The 22942-nt window shown below is 39.8% G+C and overlaps 1 protein-coding gene across 1 annotated transcript in view; it reads left to right on the plus strand.

Annotated features, from left to right (window-relative positions):
• The first annotated feature begins 13785 nt into the window (after nucleotides 1-13785).
• LOC127223341 (EGF-like and EMI domain-containing protein 1) overlaps nucleotides 13786-22942 on the plus strand; it is a 650856-nt gene continuing 641699 nt past the window's right edge. Inside the window, exon 1 of the mRNA XM_051185850.1 lies at nucleotides 13786-14012. Within this exon, the coding sequence (XP_051041807.1) occupies nucleotides 13924-14012 (89 nt within the window). The 5' untranslated portion in view covers nucleotides 13786-13923. The remainder of the gene's footprint in view (nucleotides 14013-22942) is intronic.

A 22942-nucleotide genomic window follows, 5' to 3' on the forward strand; every position in this document is an offset into this window, starting at 1 on the left:
TAGAACTTCAAGTACAATATTGAAGAGATGTGGAGAGAGTAGGAAGACTGGTCGTGTTCCTAATTTTAGAGGAATCACATTGAGTTTCTCTCCATTCAGTTTTATGTAGGCTGTGGGTTTGCTGTATTTTGCTTTTGTTATGTTTAGGTATGTTCCTGTTATCCATGATCTCTCCAAGACTTTTTTCATGAAGTGGTGTTGGATTTTATCAAAGGCTTTTTCAGAATCTAGTGAGATGATCATGTAGGTTTTTTTTTCTCATTTTCTTTATATGGTGTATTACATTGATGGATTTTCATTTGTTGAACCATCCCCACTTCCCTGGGATGAAGCCTACTTGGTCATTGTGGATGATTTCTCTGATGTGTTCTTGAATTTAATTTGCCAGTATTTTATTGAGTATTTTTGCATTACTGCTCAAAAGCATATTGGTCTGTAGTTCTCTTTCTTAGTTGTGTCTTTGTGTGACTTGGGTCCAAGGTAATTGCAGCCTCGAAAAAAAGAATTTGGCAATGACCCCACTGCTTCTATTGTGTAGAACACTTTGAGGAGTACTGGTATTAGTTGTTCATTAAATTTCGAGTAGAATTCTGAACTGAAACCATCCGGCCCTGGGGTTTTTTTCAGTCGGGAGAATTTTGATGACTGCTTCTTTTTCATTAGGAGTTACAGGTCTATTTAAATTGCTTATCTGCAATGTTTCTTTTACAAGTGTGGGTGCCTTTGTATTTGGGCCATAGATGTTCAGAACTGACACTTCATCTTGATGGGTTTCTGCTGTAATGAATAAGAAATGACCATCTTCATCTCTTTTGATTGATTTCAGTTTAAAGCCTAATTTGTTAGATATTAGGATTGTTACAGCCACTTGTTTCTTGGATCCATTTGACTGAAAAATCTTTTCCCAACCCTTAACCCTCAGGTAATGTCTGTCTGTGAAGTTATGTTGTATTTCTTTTATGCAGCAGAGGGATGGATTCTGTCTTCATATCCATTCTATTAGGCTATGTCTTTTTATAGGTCAGTTAAGCCCATTAATATTGAGGGATATTAATGACCATTGATTGTTAATTCTTGTTTGTTTTGGATTTGTTGTTGCTGGTTGTTTTATGTGTGAATTTCACCCCATTTTTCTTTTGGCTGTTGGTGAAGTGGTATTACCTATTACCTTTTTTTTTTTTTTTGTGGGTGTAATTAACTTCCTTGGGTTGGATATTTCCTTCCAGAATTTTCTGTATGGCTGGATTAGTTGATATGTATTGTTTAAATGTGATTTTGTCATGGAATATCTTTATTCATCCATCTATAGTGATTGAAAGCCTTGCTGGGTATAGTAGTCTGGGCTGGCATCCATGGTCTCTTAGTGTTGGTACAACATCTTTCCAGGACCTTTTGGCCTTCAGAGTTTCCTTGCAGAAGTCAGGTATATTTCTGATAGGTTTTCCTTTATATGTTACTTGACCTTTTTCCTTTGCTGCTCTTAATATTCCTTCTTTATTCTGGATGTTTGGTGTTTTGATTATTATGTGGTGAGGGGTCTTTTTTGTGATCTACCCTATTTGGTGTTCTGTAAGCTTCTTGTACTTTTACTTTTCATTGGCATGTCTTTCTTTAGGTTGGGAAAGTTTTCTTCTATGATTTTGTTGAGTATATTTTCTTCACCATTGAGTTTGGTTTCTTCACCTTCTTCTATACCTATTATTCTTAGGTTTGGTGTTCCATATTTTCTGGATATTTTCTGTTAGGAATTTGTTGTAATTAAGATTTTCTTTGGTCAATGAATCTATTTCTCCTAGTGTATCTTCAACAATGGCTGAGATTCTCCCTTCCATATCTTGTATTCTGTTGGTTATGCTTGCATCTGCAGTTCCTGATCATTTACCCAGATTTTCTATTTCCAGCATTCCCTGAGAGTGTGTTTTCTTGTTGTTGGTGGTGTTTTTTGTTTGTTTGTTTGTTTTTTGTCTCTATTTCAGCTTTCAAAGTTTGCACTGTTTGAATTGTTTCTTGCAAGTTTTGGTTTTTCTTTTCTTCCATTTCTTTAAAGGATTTTATCATTTTCTCTTTTAGGGTCTTTATCATCCTCATGAAGTTGTTCTCAAGTTCATGAGAAGTTCAGGTCTTGCTGGTGTGGAGTCCCTAGACTCTGGTGTTGTCATATTGATCTTTCTGCTGTTGATTTTGTTCTTATATTGTCATCTACCCCTCTCTTCTTCCAGTCCATACCAGTGGTGTCTCTCCCTCTCCTGGTGGGTATGGGGGCCAAGGTGGGTATGGGTGTTAGCAGGTCTAATACTCTGATGGCTCTTCTCTTCTGGTTGGTAGTTGTGGGACTAAGGTTTTGGCAGACTATGGATGGGCTGGACACTGGAACAGGCTCCCCTGGACACAGTAAAATTGTTTCTTAAATATATCTGACACATTGCCAAGATAGATTTCATGAAACTTCAGAAAATTTGCAAACATATGAAATTAAACATGTGTTTGAACAATCCACAAGTTAATAAAAAAACTAAAAGGTACATTACAAATATCTTGTGACAAATGAAGATGTGTACATAAAATATAAAACCTTTGAGCCAAAAAGAGCCATAAAAGAAAAGTTTAAAATAATAATTGCCTTTATCAAAAGGAGAGCCATATTAAATAAGAAAACCTAATGTTATACCTAATCAGATCAGGCAAAGAATAACAAAGCAGCTCAATATTAGTGAAATGTAGATTTTTACCTTTCATTCTGTATATCTTATTTTCCTGTTGTCTCCATGACTGAATGGCTGAGGGACAATGTCCCAGATAATTTTAAATGTACACATTCCCAATGAAGTGCCAGAAAACATAATCCAGCAGCATATTAAAAATATTCAGGGACCAAAATTAAGTGATCTTTATTCCTGAGATGCAAGAACAGGTTAACACATGAGAATCAAGAAATGTGTTTATGCTACATTCCCCAAATTAAGGACAATTCCCATACAATCTTCTCAGTAGATTCAGAAATCTTTGCCAAGATTCCACATTCTTTTATTATAAAAACTCCAAACCAAGTAGATCTATAAGGAATGAGTCCAGCATAGTAAAGGTCAGATCTCATAGACCACATCTCCAACAGGGCTGGTACTTAAATGTTGAAAGCTTTGTTTCTAAAATCAGGACAAAGATACCCCATTTCATCAGTGCTAATCAAACCAGCACCGCAAGTCCTATACAGAGCAACAGGACAAGAGAGTGACAGAAAAGGATTCCAAAATGAAAAGAAAATGTCTGAAAATATTGCTGCCCCTGGGTAACTAGATAAACAGAAAGAATGATGATTCTCAACCTCAATTGTTCAAAGTAATTATAAATTTAGTAGAATGGAAAGACACAAGACCAGTGGACAGAAATCAAGTGCTTTTGTACTCTAACAATGATCTATGCAAAGACATCAAGGAAACAAATCCGTTGTCATAAGCTATATGAAGCAAAACACTTAAAAATGCATCTGACCAAGGTGTCCTGTCTTCTCAGTAAATACCATGAAGCACTGATGAATTACATTGAAGATGGCATAGATAAACAGAAAAGAAACCTGACTTGAGGGCTGTCACTAAGGTTCGCCAGGGAAAAGCCCTTGCTATGCCTGCCTGTGACCCAAGTTTGGTCCTCAGACCTCACAGTAGAAGGAACAAAATGACTACTGAAATTTCCCTTTGAGCTCCACATGTATGCCATGACACAAGTAGGACTCACACTTATATTACACACACTGGTTTATAATAATAAATAATGTTAAATATAACTAATAAATTTGAGAAAATGTCCACATTGCCCAAGGTGATGTATACCTTTTATGTAATCTCTCTGAAAATTCTGATGACTTCTCCTCCTTCTTGTTCTTCATCTCCTCCTTTTAAGCTATAAAGCTGTTGGCCTGTTACTAACATGTCTTATTGGCTAGCTCTATCTTAAATACTAACTCACAATCACCAATATATGCATTTCTACATGGCCTTACCTTACTGGAGAGAGGGTCCTAACCTCTTATTCCTATTTCGTCCTATATTTCGACTCCTGTCAACTACATCTCCCAGAATCTCCTTGTCTCCTAGTCCCACTATCTTGCTTCCTTACAGGCCAACAGTGCTTTACTCTTCAGCCAATTATAGAAACATATTTACAGAATGACATTTCCCATCATCTCCTCTTTTCTGTCTAAAATAAAAAGAAAGGTATTAACTTTAACATAGTAAAATATATAACAAAAAAGTTATCAAAGTTAACCACAGTTAACAATATTTAGTTCATTAACATTTAGCAAGATTTAAAGAAAATATTCTATCATCTATACTATCTTTGTGAGTCTAAAGTCTTTTATATGTAATTTATCTTTAATCCTAACTAAGGAAAACTATAACCATGACTATCTTCCTTCAACTCCATCAAAGACCGCAGAAGGATAATATATAAACTCTAGAAATGACAGGGACACCTCACTCCTTGGTCAGTCACCTGAAGTTCTTTTGTAATGTTCCATATTTGGCCCATAGGCCATAGTGTGTCTGACAGACTCCTCAGCAAAGCAGGAAACTTTAAACTGTCCACCTGTATTGACAGTTTGTCAGTCACTCTTCTCTGTGTCCTGCAGACTGTCTGGCAGAATCTTCCATGAAGCAGGAACCCTGTAGCACTGTCCATCTTGTATCAGCAGTCACTTTCCTGTGTGTTCTGCATGTCTACTTTATAAAGCACATAGTTAAACAATCTAGACAAGAGCAGTATCTTGCCCAAATGGCTAGTCTTGCCATATTGGAAGTAAACTTCATAACAAGTTCCTTTGATGTCCATCTTCTTTTCTGACATAGTTGGTGTTGCCAGGAGCAGTTGTGCCTCACTGTTAAGAAAAATCCTAAACTATTTTAAGTGCCATATTTTGTAGGTCTTTGAAAGGTTTGAAGAACGCCTATCCCTTTGAAATATATCTAGAAAACCTAACCAACTTAACTATAAGCTTTGACTATCATAGGTAACAATGAACAATCTATACATTACATTTTAAATGAGCTATATATAAACATAGAACTTAAATAAGAGGAGAAATATATTTATCACAAAATTGACCTTAAATTTGTATCAATAAATGAAAATCCACTCCAATACTAAGTATTCAATTCTATATCCTATTCCCCTTTTACCTTTAAAAAGAGATTGGTTGTGATCATTAACCATTTATAACCAACCCCAATTAAATGAACATAAACATTTATAGACAATATTTTGGAATTTGGGTGTCATTCTTTCCAAACTGCTTCCTGCTGGTTGGGGATGCTGTAATACCTTGGGGATCCCAAGAAGACCCAGAAATCCTGGCTGTAGTCTGCAACGCTGCCTTGTCCCAGCTGTTTTGAATGTTGGATCACCTGGGACAGTGCTTCAGAGGGTCTTGCTTAACCAAACCATATTAGTCTGGAAGGAATCCACAGCTTTTTATTTCCTGTGGAAGCAAAAGTAAAAATCCTTTTCCCTAGTAACCTGTCCTTAGACTCAAATTTTGAAGTCAAAGCATTTTTAAAATATATAGGTTAGATTAATTTAGCAGCATTTATAGTCAAATGTATTTTTAGCAGCTGTAGCTCTTTTGCCTTGGCAAAGAAGCAATTTAAAGACAGTGTCATAGTATCCAATATCCAGACTCTATGTATATTTTCCATTTTTATGTGTCTTTTTTATTACTCTATTTCTTTTCCTTTTATTTATTAATTTTCATTTTTTGAGACAGGGTTTCTGCTGTGAATTTTTGTCTGTCCTGAAATTTACTTTGTACTCCAGGTTCACCTTGAAATCACAGAAATCTGCTTGCCTCTGCTTCCTGTGTGCTGGGATTAAAGGTATACACCACCACTGCCCAGTCACTTTATTTCTTTTTTAACCAAATATCCTTTTTATTTTCTCTCCCAAGCCTGTGTGTGTGTGTGTGTGTGTGTGTGTGTGTGTGTTATATATATTAACACACTGTAAAAACCTCCTAGGTTTACTTTATCTGAATCTGTCTTTACCGTATATCTACCTTTGTTCTAGCCCCAAGTCTTGCATCTCCTAAACAGCATTGCTAAAATTAAAGTGGAGGCTATTTTAGCCACTGTCTTTCCAAGATGGTGGGGGTAAGTTTACTGCCTGCACTGAGAGCTGTGCTTATTGCCTTGGTGTATGCTGACATCAAACAGCATGCTGCTGGCTTGGAGATGCCACTGCCAGCTCTCTTACACACCATTCAGTTGTTAGCAAGGCCTCTTAAAAGAGCCTTGCAGCTTCTTCTGCTTATGCAGAGTCAGGAAGCCTCCCTTAAAGGAGGTTTGCAAGTCTCTGCTTGCCTCTAGTAAAACAATGCCTGCCTGAGAAAAATACTGCCACCAAGAAGCCTTGTTTGTCTCTGCTCTTTTGTTTCTAGAGTCCTTTTTAAACGTTTTATCAAGTAAGTTTATTTATTTACTTATTTATTTATTTTTCTTATTTTACATATCAATCCAAGTTCCCTCTCCCTCCTTCTCTCCCACCCTCCTATGCCCCCCCATGACACCTCCCATCCCATCCCTCCCCCACTCCACTGGGAGGGTGATGCCTTCCAGGAGGGGGTCAACAAAATCTGTCAAGTCATTTGGAATAGGGATGAGGCCTTCCCTCCTGCCTCTAGGTTAAGAGAGTATCCCTCCATGCAGAATGTGTTTGCAGGATCCTTTTGTGCACAAGGAATACATCCTGGTTCCACTGTCTGAGGTCTGTAGTGAGATAGTCCTTTTGTGGCGCTGACCACGCCCATTGGGGGTGGAGCCATGGGCGGAGTGACCTGTGGAAGGAGGTCAGTGGGTAGCCAGGAAAGGCTCTCTTTCTGGTGTAACTTGGACAGGAGAGGATCCGGTTGAATTTCCTGGTGTTCATCTGTCTAGGTTGTAAGTTATTTCTCCCTGAATAAACATCTATTTGGCCTATTTGTTTATCCTGATCCTTATTTAACCGTGTTAGAGGTCCCTTAGACTGCCTAGGCCTTCTAACCCAAGTTCAGGGGGCCTCAGTCAGTCCAATGCAGGATTCCCAGTTATCAGTCTGAGGGCCCATTAGTGCCTACTTGTTCAAGTCAGCTGTCTCTGTGGGTTTCTATAGCCTTTTGTCAAGTAAGTGGAAGTTCTTAGTAAACATGTTGTGGGTGCCATTTTGTTACTAGCACTTTTCTGCCAGCCTGGTCTCACAGCCAGGTCAGCCACAAATAACACACAGAGACACTGTATTAGTTATGAAACTGTTGGCCATTACTAGAGTTTCTTATTGGCTAGCTCTTTCTTAAATATTAACTCATTTCTATCAATCTAAGTGTTTCCACATGGTCTTACTTTTCTGGAGAGATGGTCAGGACCCCTTACTCCTCTTGTGCCCTACATTTCGACTCCATGACTTCCTTTTAATAATACTAAAATTCATATCAAATTGCAAGAGAGCCCAAGGGACTAAATCAGTCTTAAAGGAAAAGGCTGAAACTGGAGGTGTAACAAGTACCAGTGCTGGAGAAGGCAGTACTTTAACACTACAGGAAATGAACCAGCCTGACTCTCATGCAAAGTCAGAAATTCTCACCAACAGAACAGAGTAAAGATCCCAGAAATAACCTACATGCTTAGAATCAGTTTGTTTTCTACAAAGATACCATGAACACGGGGCAAAACCTTTCCAATGGGTGTTATTGGTACAACCGAATAAGTACATAGCAATGAGTGAAATTCAAACCTTGCCTCATACCACATATAAAAGCCAAGTCAGTAATCTTAGGGGGTGACCACATTGGTGATGTTCTTGTTCTGTCAACATGAAGAACAAAGTCAAATCTTATCTCCTGTTTTACAAAAAGAAAACCCAGCAAATCCAGATTCAGTGAGAGACCCTGTAGCAATCAGTGAGTTAAATAACTTTAAAATGCTAAATATAAATTGAGGAAGACATCTGTTATTAATGTCTGGCATCCATACACAGTTTCACAGACACCTGTATGCATCACAGAGGCATGTGCACGCGTGTACACACACACACACACAAACACACAAACACACATAAACACAGACACACATAAATAGAGGAAGTGGGGTGGGGGCTGATCAAAGTAGGCTATGGACTTATACTTAAGGAACAGCAGAATGACCAGACAAAATATGAGAAGCTTCCAAGCACTGGTCTGAACAATAGTGCTGGGAGTATAGTCAACTAAAACAGAACCAGGGCACTGGAGAGACTGGAAAGCTCTGCATAGCAGAAAAAACAATAGCATTAAGAGACAGACTGTGTAACTAAATAAAATATTTTAAAACTATGAATCTGATAAAGTTTTATTATCTAATATATGAAAAGCTCAATTCAGGGGCAAGGAAACCCTTAACTCAACTTTACAAATGGGCAAGAGCTAAAACCTTTGCAAAGGAGACACAAAGGTGAATACCAGGTAGTCACACCTCTTAGTATAGCTTATCCCAAAGGTGAAAGATGCTAGCAAAACAAGCCAGTTAGAAAGACACAGTCCAAATACTGTGTGATTCTCCTCTTCCGGAGCAGCTGAAGTGCAAAGTAGAAAGGAGGCTGCCAAAGGGCTGCACAGGAGAATCCACATTTCATAAGTGTGGGGTTTCAGTTTTGCAAAATAAAGACATTCTGAGAGCTACTGCACACAAATATAACATGCTTAGCACTGTCTAATTGTACATTTCAAAAACTGTCATGGCGAGAATGAGGGAACTCTATGTCTGTATTTGTTTTTTGTGCCTTTTCTTGTGATTGTTCCTTTCTGTTTACTTGTCCTATTCTAATGTGTTCGTTTTTGTTTTATCTCATTTTATATTATTATTATATTATGTGTATTATATAGTTATCCTTTATATGCCTTTTTGCTTTCTAATGAGAGATAGGAAGGGGCAGATCCAAATGGAAGGAGAGGTGGGGAGGGACTGGAAAAAGTAGATGGAAGGGAAATCATCATCAGGATATATTATGTGGGAAAAAACCCTATTGTCAACAAAAAGAAAATTATGACTGTAATTTAATGTTATATATCAATATCAGGCATACAGGGTGTTACATCTAAAAATCAAAGGTACAGATCAGCGATGCGTTTGCCCACGTTTCTCATTATGCTCCAGCAAATATATGGGCATTCTGTCCTAACTTACAATTTTAAAATCATTGTGACTAACAAATGTTGTGAGTTAAAATGTGTTAGATAAAGCATTAAACAAATGTCTTAAGACACTATGTTGAATTTGCCATTTTTTTCTTTAAGAAGACAAAGTTAGCTGTGCACTTATAAAGACAAAATTTTGTGGCAGATGAAATCAAAATGAGAATGATTAGATACATCTTGGTGTGACAATCTCAGTTGGTTCCTGGGTGAATTTCATTCTATTTTGCCTGACATCAAGATTTCAGTGCACATGGCTCATTAGTGCTTTGTGGGTACTTCTGTAATGGGAATTTATTACACTTGCTGGTGACAGAAGCTGCCCTCTGAAGAATTGCTTTCTGACCTCCTCTTTCAAACCACAACACCTGCTGAATGGGATGGCCTGTGCTTGCTTTTCCTCAGTCCCCACACAGACACTAGGAGTTTTTCTGTGTGCTAGAGAACAGTGCTGAAAGGCGTTGGCAGGAAGGCTTTTTCAGCAGCCTGCCTGTCGAACTGCATGGATCAACAATTTCTCAATTAGAAGAAGATAGACGAGAAGATAAAGTATTTGGTGGCTGCGATGCTTCAGCAGCAGCTGAGGAAGATTTGAGGAACATCTGGCCAGAATCTATTTCTTTTTAGGTAAGCACTCCTTTTTACAACCGGCATACACAAAGCATGAAATTGGCTTATCCCCACCTCCCTGCAACAGGGAAGAGGCTCGGATTTATCACTCCTATGATGCAGGTATTCAAACAGTGGGGATGTCATGAGGCATGGCCACTGAAGCCTCTCCAAAGGCTTGAGGCTATTCTCAAAGTTATCATTTGTCAGCTATATTGGGCTTGTTTTTTTTTTTTTTTTTTTAAGACTCTATCTGGTTTGTTGGTGTATATACATATATCTGAAAAAATAGAATTCAGTTAGTGATTATTCTGGATTACCTTTTCAATGAAATTTGTGTCTGAGCAGTGGGTATTATTAATACTAAATTTCTCTTCAAATTTTGAAATAAGTACTTTTCATACCTAACTCATTCTCTTGCTTTACTAATTTAATAATGCCTGCCACTTTAGGCAATAAAGGCAATTGTTTTTCCATTTCCAGCTTCATGTATGTGATCACAGTAGCTTGAAACCAAGGAGCTGCATTGTTGATTTAATATGAAAGAATGTAGCTGACAGATTTCCTGATTCTCACTGATCAAACCAATAACAAGTTGTTTCCTTAAGTGTGTACTTAGTATGGGCAGGTGTGCATGCCTTCTCAGTGGGGAATGAGCACACACATGCATGCATACATGCATTTGGAGGACAGAAGTTAACCTCAGGTATCATGCCTCAGGAACCCTCCATCATGGTTTTTTTTTTTTTTTTTTTGAGACAAACTCTCTCTCACTGGGACCCAGGACTTTCAGATTAGGCTACATTGTCCGTCTTGCTTAGCCACCTGTGTCAACCACCTCAATGCTGAGACCATGAGCATTTGTTACCAGGATGTGCTTCTTCACTTGAGAGCTGAGGATCAAACTCCAGTCTCCTGATGGCCCTATGAGCATTTTGCCAATTGCTTTATTGCCTCAGCCTCTGCTTGTTATTTTTTAAAGGTATATGAATGCGGTACTAAAGGGGAACTGAATTCAAATCAGACTCATTCAGTTCATGGGAAAATATTAATATGTGGGCCATTTCATGTAATGATGTTGCTTATGATATATAATGTTGTATTTAGATTATTATCCATAAAAGAATACACTGAAATCCACCTCAATTTATGCAACATACACTAGTCATATTTATTCTGTCACATTCAAAGTGCTCTTAGTGTTCATCTATAATAAATATGCTTTCAAACTAATGTATACATGAGAGAAAAATGTTCAAATGCAGGATTTCCAATGGACTGATGTACTCCCACACATAGAAGCTATCCTTCAGTATAGTCATGCAAATCAGATAATTTACATATATTTCTGTATTTTTTCATTATCTTTAGGTATTTAAATATTTGTGGGTTTCAGCTATGGCTTCAAATTTGATCTTGTAATAAATACAGACTATTATTTATAGAAGGCTTTCTTTAATACAAAGGAAGGAAATGTTTCTACAAACTTTCTGCATTCTAGAAGGGGTTGGGAATAGTCGTAGACTCCTACAGAGTTAAAACTAGTCCAGAAGCAAAGAAAGGCTTAGTACATTCTGAGGAATTCAGGAGACAGTTAAGCTTCTCTGTTATCTTTAGGTATGCTATATATTTTCACTAATATAACTAAGACCAAAACTGTATTAAAACAACCTGGAGTTTTGAGATGTTGGGTTAGAAATGCCAGGATCCATCTTTTCACCTGTACATACACTGTACACAGTCAGGACACATGATTCAGAAGACACTGTTGCTATGTATTAGCCACTAACTTTCTTACCTTCTTATTTCCATAGGACCCTGCTTGTCCTGGGCCATTGTTCTATTCATTAGCATTGCCCTGGAAGAGGACCAATCCAAGAAGAGGGGGGATCAAATAATTTACCTTTGCTATCATTATTTCCTTTTTAAAATAAAGATGTCTAAGAGATTCCCAATGCCTTAGAAGAATGAAGTGTGGATTTTTACAGTATTAGAGTGGTTTAGCAGGCATGCTGAGAACTAATTAGAAGGTGGTCAGGCAACCTCAGACCTCTGGAACACACATTAGCACTGTCACTAGGCTCAGTAACTCTGGGGTTGGATGTATGGACTTCAGGGCCTGCTGTATACAGAACTGCATCCAGTAAAGAAAATGAGAATGAATCTCTCTATAATAGTTTGGGGAGTTTCAATAAATGTTTCTTTTGTGCAACCAGTTCTAAAATTATTTTTTCAGAATATATGGCAAAAGATAACTAGCTCTACATCTATAATTTTAAGTTTTGTTCACAAGTTTAGCTAAAATAAAGAAGACACATGTATTCATATGCAAGTTTAACTTAAATAAAGAATGAGTATATAAGGATAGGTAAGTCTAATATAAATAGAAGATACTGACAGAATTCCAACTCAAAATCAAGGAGTACAGCCACGAAGTTCTAAAGCATGCTAGTAAGATGCTCTCATAGACCTTCTTTATTTCCTTTTCAAAGATACCTCAGCCGAATCCTCCCAGCCCCTCCAGGACAGCTCGGTTGTTTTCCAGTGTCAAAAAAAAGCTAAAAGAAATAAAGGAACGTCGGTTTGAAAGATGGAAACTAAGGGGGCATGTGATTAATTAAACCTTGAAGGCAAGAGGAAATCTAAAACACCTTTTAAGACCCTTTTAGGACTCCAAGAGCAAGGAAGCCAGGTAGTACCACTTCAAGTATTTGACAAGGAACAACTCTCTGGAGAGCCACTTTTGCTAAGTTTAGGATTAAAAACAAAAGTTGTCCCCATGCAGATTGCTGTATGTTTTGTTGGTGCTAAACCGCAGATGATGGCTTCCAAACCTGGGCTGTCCTTGTTGGAGGGCATGACGCGCCATAGATTTTTATTTTCACGAAACACACTCCCAAAGGCTTGTGGCCTTCCAGACAGCAGCTGGTGCTGGGCAGAGGCATAGCCTCGGGCTTGAGAAGCTACTGCCTACCGCTCCTCTCCACTGTGCTCTTGGCTGCACATTCCTGGCAGCAAGGGCCAGTACCACAGCATAAGCTTCCCGATTGGAGTAGAAGCTGTTCCCTTCTGGAAGGACCTTGGGGGCTAGCAACTGGAGGTTGCTCTGCGGATTTTAGGCATCCAGGAGCTAGTCTGAAGGAAGGAGGGGCTAGATTTGGAGGAGAGCCGGCGCCTCTTAAAACTCTTGGTGCCTAATATGAGTGTGATAGTGGCCAAATACAGCAGAGGGAGATTATCTCATTTTGAATATCCAGGACTTTTGGATGCGCCAGAGATGTGTACAGCAACTGTCGATTTGGCAGCAGACTGGACTCGATCGGTCAATTGCAATTCCTTCCCCACTACAAGCTTACCTCCCCCAGAGCTGTGCTCAGACTGTCCTCAGCCTCCAGGTGGGAGGGAGCTGAGGGAGAGGGAATCAAAAGTCCGCTTGCTTTTGCTCTCCACTGGTGGCAGATACGCAGCTGGTTGGTCCTAAGCAGGTTGGTATTGGAGGGGGAAAGCCTGCACTGCTTAGCATCTTTGCTGGCTTGGGGCGGATGTTGCTCAAAGGATTTAGAGAAGAGGTTGGGAGTAGAGTTCTGTGGATTATTGGTGGAAGAACATGATGTGAGGAGCCACATGCTTAACCAGCCACCGCCCGTTGCCCCTGGGAGAAGAGAGGGTGAAGAGGGCGTGGAGGCAGAGGCCGCCCAGCAGCGCAAGGAGCGCATTGTGGCCAGGGGGCTGTCCCTTTAAGCGCTCCAGAGGGGCTGGGGCCAGAGGGCGGCGAGCGCGTTGCCATGACACCAGGGCTGCGGGGGCTGCAGGACCGCTGGGATCGCTGGTCTCCAGTTGTCTCAGGCAATGCAGGGGCTGCGCAGCTCTTGGGCTACAACGCCTGGGGTTGGGTTGGCCAGCCACTACTAGAGCGTGCTGCTGCTGCCTGTGTCGTCTGCTGGGGTCGAGCTGCTGCCGCGCCCTCCACTGCAAGAGACACTTCGCAGTCCTCGAGAGCGAGCCCGGAACTTGCAACTTCTGCCTAGCGAGCCCAACTTCTGCGCGGGATTCGGACTTGCAGATCCCGAGCGGCGCACAGCGCGCAGTCGGGGCGGTGGCCCCGCAGACTCAGCCTCACCGAGATGACCTCCCCACTGTGGTTCTGGTGCTTCTTCGTCTGGGCGGTCGACCGCTGGCCGCCAGGAAGCGCCCTACAGCTCCAGCCCGGCATGTAAGTGGCGCCCGCCGTTCTGGAAAGCGTGCGGACAGCAGCTGAGGTCCGTGCGCCCCCGCCCTTCCTAAGCGATACTATTGCAAAGGTAGAGACTAGGTCTCTCCCGGAAGCGGTGGAGGGAAGGGGTGCTGCCAGGCACTAGGCATGAGAACTTGAAGATGTCACTGACCAGCTATGGGGCAGGAACGTTATCACTCACTAGAGCTCAGGGAGCGCCACCGCCCAGCAGAGCTAGTGTCACTGAGGGAGGGTCCAGGGCTTTCAAGCTGATATTTTCCAAGCACCTGACAGACCCCTCCACCCGAGTTTGAGTGTATATTTCATATTGGGGAGTAACTGCTCACTTTCTACAAGGCTTTTGCATGAAAACCCGTCGAAAGGGAAATAATGTTGACTTTTTTTTAAAAGAATTCATTGTGTTTGTTCGCGCGCGCGCGTGCGCGCGCGCAGACACACACACACACACACACACACACACACACTCCCTCCCTCCCTTTGGGGGAGGTATGATTAAGTTCAAAGAATGGGCTGTTTCAAAAATCTGATGAGAGAGGCAAGGAGCCAGCAATGCATGTGTAGGCAGTTGAGGAGAGGCACTTGTGTGGTTAGTTGGACAGTTAGGAGGATGGGGCACAGGGGGATTCCTTCTGCATTAGAAATGGGTAAGACTAGGAAATATCTGTTCTTGGTCACCATGTGGCGCGCTGGAAGGAGTTCTGAGATGTCTAATAGCCTGGGCTCCTCAACTGGCTGGAGAAGTTTTGCCAGGTATTACTTTACATCAGTCTGCTGGAGAAAGTCGACTCTAACTCTGCTTTTCTTGCTTGGCTACTGGGCAGTTAAGAGCAGACAGCAGAACCCTTTGAACAGATCTGCATTTCCTCTTCTTTGCTTTTCTGCGCTATGAATATTGTATAATAGAAAAAGTGGTTTGGAAAAATATCCTGAAGCCAATCAAACCTTTTCCAAGCTTCACTTCTTCCTGTAGAAAAAATAGCGTTTGGTGTTCATGTTACATTTCAACATTTCGTCCTCTGTGAAATTCAGTCAACTACCCAGTATGGCACAGTCACCAATTATGAACAGGGCCAGGGTGTCACTGTATACTGTATCTCAAACTTTGACTACATAGTGACTAAATGTGTATTCTTCTGACATTGGAGGAATTTCTGTGAGTTTGATTTCTCTGGAATTGGTAAGAGTTGCATTGTTTATTTTGAGGAGGTAAATTTAAACTCTCTCTCTCTAATCCCAGAAAACATCCCTCTGGGTAGCCTATGCATGTGAAAGCCTTTATCTTACAATGCTTTACAGCCAACTTGTTTTAGTGATATTACTGCTAAAGTGAACCCTGGGTTGCCTTGTCTTGTTCACCCATGAACACTGGACTGGACAAGCCCAGTTGGAAGACACACTCCACTCTTATATGACAGTATTCATCTTCTTTCACTGTTGACACTTTGGCTTAGAAAAATGACATTGCAATTTAAAAAAGAAAGGAAGGAAGAAAGAAAGGATCGTATTTCATTTATATATCAGATGAGATAATGTCTGATATTAAAACCAATATAAATTCTTTAAAGCTTTAATAGAGATGTGTTTTTCAAGGAATTGCTAAACTCACTCTGATGATTTTTAGTACTTTATGGCAGGATGGATCCTGTCATATTAGTTTGTAGTCCTTTCTGGTGCTGGAGTTCATTCGTAAGGAACTATAGTAGGATCTATTGCCAATTTTCTTTGCAATTCTTGGCATGTAGAATACAGCCACATATAACATTTGGCTACTACACACCTGCCTATTTGTTAAATGTGAGAGAATTTTTCCTGAGAGTGTTAGTGACCTCTGAGGTCTATTACTAGTGGAGGCAGTCTTCCAAGGAAGTAAAGACCTCTGAAAAGTATGCCATCCTACAGACCCACACTTACAGGTCATCAGTGTAGTGAAGAGTTGTATGTATCTTGTCTTAAAGGATTAAGTGAAAACAAGGGCATCTAACCAAAAGTCACATTTGCATACATGTTAAATTGATGATTGTATTTCTCAGAAGTGAAACTCGTTTAGAAAATTCAGTAGTGAGATGGAAGATGTGTGTCATGGATTTACCGATTCTCGTGATGATTGATCAGTCTGGTGGTTTTGTTTGATCACAATTTGGAAACTTTGATGACTAATGTGAGGCTGATTCAGAAAGTCAGCTCTCAGCAATCATTGTGTGTGTGAGCAGCTATTACAAGCATGGCTAATAGTCAACCCTTGGATTCTTACTTAGACACCAGATGACTTCTAGCTATTTTGCATTTACCAGTCCCATGAGTGAGATGGGCAGTTCTCTCATGCCCACTAACAAGGAAGAGATGTGTGGCTCAGTTGAGATTTGCACAGCCAGATATAAACCCAGATACTTTGACTGCATAGTGAGGATTCTTCCTTTCCTTTCTTCTTTTTCTTTCTGTTTCATAAGGAGTCACATGCAGTCCTTGCTAGATTCATCTCAACCACCAAGTAGCTGAAAGTGTCCTTGAAGTCCTGATCTTCCTGTCTCCACCACTCAAGTACTGAGATGATAAGCAGACCTCTACCATCACACCACACCTAGTTTCAAAGTTGGGGTTTAACTATTCCAGAACATCCAGGCCTAAACTGTGTGTGTGTGTGTGTGTGTGTGTGTGTGTGTGTGTGTGTGTGATGTTTGTTTTAATTTCCTCATATTTTCTCAGTGGATTGAATCTCATATCTTTAACCTAGAGAATGTCAGCCTCTTCTGGGTTGCAACAACTCTGGGTTCTATGGGCATCCGTACTCCACAGTGCTAATTGTCCCACAATGTATGTGGATGTTATAAATGTTCTCTGCTTACTGAAGACTCTATGTGAGAATTTCCTGACTCCTGCTTGGTGATGGCCTTAAGATGTTTTGTTTATGTGTTTGTTTGTTTGATAAGACTATATCATGCTATAGACCTGGCTGGCTTTGAACTCTCAACAGTCCTCCTGCCTCAGCCTTATGAGTGCTATAATTACTGGTATGAGTCACATGGTAATGACATTTTGATAAGTCTATATTGATGAGTTTACATGTTTTTCACAGGATTAAACATGAGGAGTAAATAAATTCTTTTCAGATCTTTGAGGCATCAAAAGACAAGTTGTACATTATATTAAAATATAGCGTTTGTGATATACTTTTGTGAACACTTGCATAATAATGAAATGAAAATAGTGAGCATGGAGATGTAAGGAGTCTTTCTCTGCTGCAGCAGCTAGCTTCCAAATAATGACACACAGAGACTTCATATGAATTTTGAAAGATAGACCTTAGCTTAGGCTTGTCCCACTAGCTACTAGAACTTAAATTAATTTGGTTTTATTAATCTATATTTTTACCATGTGGCTTTTTACTTTTATAATTTCTATAAATTTGACTCCCCACATCTCCGTAGCATATATCTCCCACAAAGCACATCCTTCTACTCCACCAGAATAGAAAAAGCCTGGATATTCAAAGGCCCTCCTTACTATTTCCAGTGTGTCTCTCTATTCTTTCCAGATGTCCTCTGATGCTCTATGATTACTATCTGTCACCTAGTTGCTAACTCAGCCTCATGACCTAATGTTAACTTTATTTAAATAATGCAAATACAGACTTGGTTTCACAGTGTGATTGAATATCCTCTGACATGGAGGTACTGTAGGGATCAGGTTGGAATTAAATAGAGCTAGCCATCTAAGTTATTGGAACTTGGGGTAGTTATGTTTGTATAACACCTGAGTGGGGAGACTTGAAGAAGGCAAGGTCGGTGAGTGACCGGGCAGTCTCTTAAACTGTATGGGATATCTCATATCCATGCTCTAATATGGGCATCTTACATAGGCAATTCTGACACAGAATTCAAAACATGGTACATAGTTTTGCATCCACATGTATTAGAAGTTTTGCTGTGTAGTGAGAAAACACCTATATAAATAGTAAAGGCAGAAAAGTTTGCATGGCTCATAGTGTCATGAATTTCAGTACATGATTTTTTTTTTTTTTGGCCATTTGTGGGCTATGATGAGACAGAACACCATCATGGCTGATGGTGTGGTAGAGCAAAGTCACCCAACTTAGTGTAGACGAGAAGCAGGGGGGTTGGTGGCAGGGGGGGGACTAGCTATATTTTTCCAGGGTGTGCCCTCTGACCTAGTTTTTTTCAACTAGATCACCTCCCACTGATGCCATTAAATTGGGATTTTATCAGGGATTTAGCTATTGACTAGGTCATTGTCCTCAGGTGCCAATCATGTCTCTAAATGTTCACCACTGAGCACTGTAATTCAGATAAACCTTCTGAGAGGACATTTCATATACGATCCATAATACAATCTCTGTCTACTACAGATTTTCAGAAATTTCTTCTACAGCTGATGTGATGGAGGAATGTCTTTCTGTATGCTGTAAATATATATATTTCTCTTATTGGTTGATGAATAAAGCTGTTTTTGTCCAGTGGACAGGCAGGGTTTAGCCAGGTGGATAGAGAAAGAGAATAGGTGGATTCAAGAAGATGCTTTGTAGCTACTGGGGAACTAGGACTCCCAGTCATTCTCCAGTAAGCCAAAACCACATGGAGATATATAGATTAATGGAAATCGGTTAATAATTAAGAGATAACTAGCTGATAAGAAGCCTTAGCCACCACCCAAACAGTTTATGATTAATATGAATCTCTGTGTATTTATTTGGGACTAAATAGCTGAGGGACTGGATGGGACAGAAAATTTCATGGACACTGATGTGGAAACCTAGAGCCAAAATGGGAGGGGGTACAAAAGTCAAGTAATTTAGAACCTGCGAAGTTTCATGGCCTAGGAGCTGTGGGGTCACCTTCAAGTCCCTTCTCTAGAGCCCTGTTTCTATTACTATGCTCCCTGGTGGTCCCTCTACTATTTTCATCTCTGTTCGGTATATTTAAACTATACCCGCTCTGATCTTTCCACTAGATCTAAATCTGTTTCCTTACATTATGCAATAGTTTGTTCTTTCTGCCATACCACCAACTGGATCCAGACACTTGCCTTACAGCTTTAGCAAGCCATGCTTTATTGATAACATTAGTATTATGCATATTTTCACGTGGTTACTATCCTCTGTTTCAGTATCTCCATGTTTAACTCTTTCTTCTGTTGTTCATCACTCCTGCCCAAGACATTCTTGTTTTGTTTTTTCAGAGGCTTCCTGGGGGTTTTTCTCTACATCCTCTCTTGTTTATCTGTGGCTTTTCCCTTTCCATTTACAAATATTTTTCTACTTTCTGTTTGCACTCTGTCTTGTCAGTTGACATGTCTTGACCCTACTTCTTTGTCTTACATCTAATGTCATAAAGACAGCTTATTAATATTTCTTTATCCTTCTTTCCTGCCCCTTTCTCTCTCTCTCCCTCCCTCTCTGTCTGTCTTTCTCTTTCTTTTTCCTTCCTTCCTTCCTTCCTTTCTTTCTTTCTTTCTTTCTTTCTTTCTTTTTTTCTTTCTTTGTGTTTATACATGTGTGCTCATGAGTATGTAGCTCAGAGGATAACTTGGGTATCTCCTATCATTTGGCACCTTAATTAAAAGAAATATGAATCATGTTATCATGAATGAATTCACAAATAACAAACACTGCATGGAGAAGCTAACACAGCCTCTCAAACATTTGCCCTGCCTCAAGCTCTATCCATCTCAATAGATGTCCATACAGTTAGAATGGCCATTCTGAACCTTTGTGGCTTCAATTAGGGTTTTACACTTTCCCTATCAATTACATGTTTATAAACTTATCTGCCATAAACAAAGAAAAACTTAGGACAGAGTTAAAACTTGAAATAATTGCTTTATATCCCATTCATGAATCATGTGTGTCCTTCCCCTGCATTCTGTCCTTCCTCACCAGCTAAAATCACCCATTCTCCTGTATTGTAATCACAATTGTTTACATATGCATGTGTACTTAGATACAAGTGTAGGCTAGGATCTGCATATACAATAGAAAATTTTTTTCTTTCTGAGATTAGGTGACCTCATTTTCTGAGATTGGGTGTCACACACTCTAAATCCATAATTTTTAAAAATGTATTTACTTCTTTTTTCTTAACAGCTGAATAATATTCCATTTAGAACATGTTCCAGATTTTATTAACTAATTATCTGTTGATGACATCAATGTTGGCTCTCTTTCCTTGCATTAGTAAATACATAAACAATAAACATGAATGTGTAATTATCTCTATGGTAGGTGTGGTAGTTTGAAAGAAAATGGTCCACAAAGGGAGTGGTGCTACTAAAAGATATTGCTGCACAGCACGGTCAGAGTACTGATCTGGCGGAGGATGTTGGAACTGAAGCACTTAACAGACCACCATGAGAAGTGAAGAAGCAGCTGCTGTTTATTACAGAGAGTAATGGGCTTATATACCCAAGCCAGGGGATGGGCTAAGCATAGGAGGAAGTCAGGCACCACCTACACCTGGGGTCAAGGTGCTGCGGGCACTGCACACTGGGAAGTTCTGAGAACAACCTCCTTTGCTCAACCTTGAGAGCAGAGAAGTTCTACAGCTGGGTGGGGGAGGAAGAGAGCTGTAAAGAACAAGTATTTAAATTTCCTAACAAGGTATGGCTTTGTTGGAGTGGGTGTGACCTTATTGAAGGAAGTGTGTCACTGTGCGGGTAGGCTTTGAGGTTTCCTATGCTAGGAATACCACACAGTGAGTTAGTCTACTTCCTGTTGTTTATGAGTCAAAATGTAGGACTTTCAGCTCCAGCACATCTCCCTGCACAAAGCCATGATGATAATGGACTGAACCTCAGAAACTGTGAGTCCCCACAATTAAATATTTTCACTTATGGGTTGTCTTGGTAATGGTGTCTCTTCACAGCGAAAGAAAACCCTAACTAAGATAGTAAGGTACAGAGTTCTCCGGTTATGTGCCAAGGAATAGAACAAATGGGTCATGTGGTAGTTATGTTTTTATTTTTAAGGAAACCTGTTACTAATTTGCATGTGGATGGTGTGCTGTAATGTTTTATGTCAACTTGAAATAGATAAAGTCATTTGAGAGGAGGGAAACTTCAATTAACAAAATACCTCCGTAGATCCAGTTACAGGCGAACCTATAGGGCATTTTCTTAGTGATTTATGGGGAAGAATCCAACCCATTGTGGGTGGTGCCACAACTAGACTTGTGGTCTTGAATTCTATGTGAAAGCAGACTGAGCAAGCCATGGTGGAACATGCCAGTCAGCAGCACTCCTCTACGGTCTCTGCATCTGTTCCTTCTTCCATGCTTCTGCCATGTTTGAGTTTCTGACCTGACTTCCTTTGGTGATGGACTATGTTGGGGAAGTATAAGCCAAATACACCCTTCCCTCCTAAAGTTTTCACAATGGTGTTTCATCACAGCATTAGTAACCCTAATTAACACAGATAATAACTTTTTATTTGTCCTAGTACACAGTTTTCTCTCATCTCTAAGTAGCTTTAGTTTGCTTTTCTTTCATGACTCTGAATGTTGAACACTTTTAAAAAATACTTGTTGGTCACTTATGGTATGACCCCCACCCTCACACTTTTTCTTCAAAGCTGTGTGTTCAATTCATTAGACCATTTGTTGACTGACAGTTCTATTTCTTTGATATCTACTTCCTGTGCTTATTTGTAACATGTATTAGTTCTCTCCTGAAGTGTAGCTGGTAATGATTTTCTCCCACTCTGTGGGCTCTGCACTGACAATGGTGTTCTTTACCGAACTAAAGGATTTTAATTTGTTGTTGCCCGTTCTGTTGATAACTGATACTAATTTCTGCACTACTGAAGTTCTGTTCAGAAAGTTCTTGCCTACCCCAGAACCTTCAAGAATATTCCCTATATTCAGTATTACAGGTTTTACATCAAGAATTTTATTCATCTTGATTGATGTTTCTCTACAAGGTGAAAGATATTATCTCAATGTCATTCTTCAGTAGGTAAATATCCTGCTTTATGTACATCATTTGTAGAATAGGCTAGACTTTCTAATGTATGTTTATGCCACTTTGTCAAAAATTAGGTGGACATAGTTTTGTCTGTTTTTTGTTGTTTGTTTTTCAGGTCCTCTATTATCGTCCATTGATCAAGCTTGTTTGGGGTTTTGTTTGTCTGTTTTTGATTTTTGTTACTTGAAACAAGATCTCTCACCCAAGCTGAGGGCACAGCACAGGTTATGTTGACTTCTCAGTGATCCCCAGGGACTCTCCTCTTCCTTCCTTGCCAGGATTACAGGCATGAGGTGCTTTCTTCTGCTTTTATATGATGCTGGGGACTTGGCTACTGAGCTACCTTCCCAGAATTTGTTTTTTTTTTTTGTTTGTTTGTTTTGTTTTTTTATCATTTATCAATTAATTTATTGCAGACCGATCTCCTCTGCTGTTGATCATTCTCAGAGCCTGCCTTCTTTAAATGTACTTATTCCCACTTTCTGGAGCATGTGACATATTAGCTCTTTCTGTTGCTATTTACTTATGCCTGTTCCTCTGTGTCCCCAGTCTCATCTAAAATTTCCCTCCTCCCAGGCCATGGTCGTTTCACCTACCTTTCTTCCTACCAACTCCCATCATGCATTCTTTTCTTATGTAGCACCTATCTTTTCAGCTAGCTACAGGCTCTGTGGAACTGCAAATTTGAATTTTGAACTCAATACTGATCATCTCCATGGCACTGAGCTCAGAATGCCACAGACCAGACGGTCTCTTCTCATCTCTACCTCTTATTTTTGGGGGGCACTTTGGGTATCTCCTTCTTTATTATACTATTTTCTCCTGAAATTTTTCTTTAAAATTACTTTTCTTCTAATGTATTTTCTTGTTATTTCTGTACTTAAAGTGCCATGATTGTAGTAAGCCCTTTTCTATGGCAACTTATGAGTAATTCAAGT

Source organism: Phodopus roborovskii, unplaced genomic scaffold (assembly GCF_943737965.1).
Source record: "Phodopus roborovskii unplaced genomic scaffold, PHOROB, whole genome shotgun sequence".
NCBI classification, from domain to species: domain Eukaryota; kingdom Metazoa; phylum Chordata; class Mammalia; order Rodentia; family Cricetidae; genus Phodopus; species Phodopus roborovskii.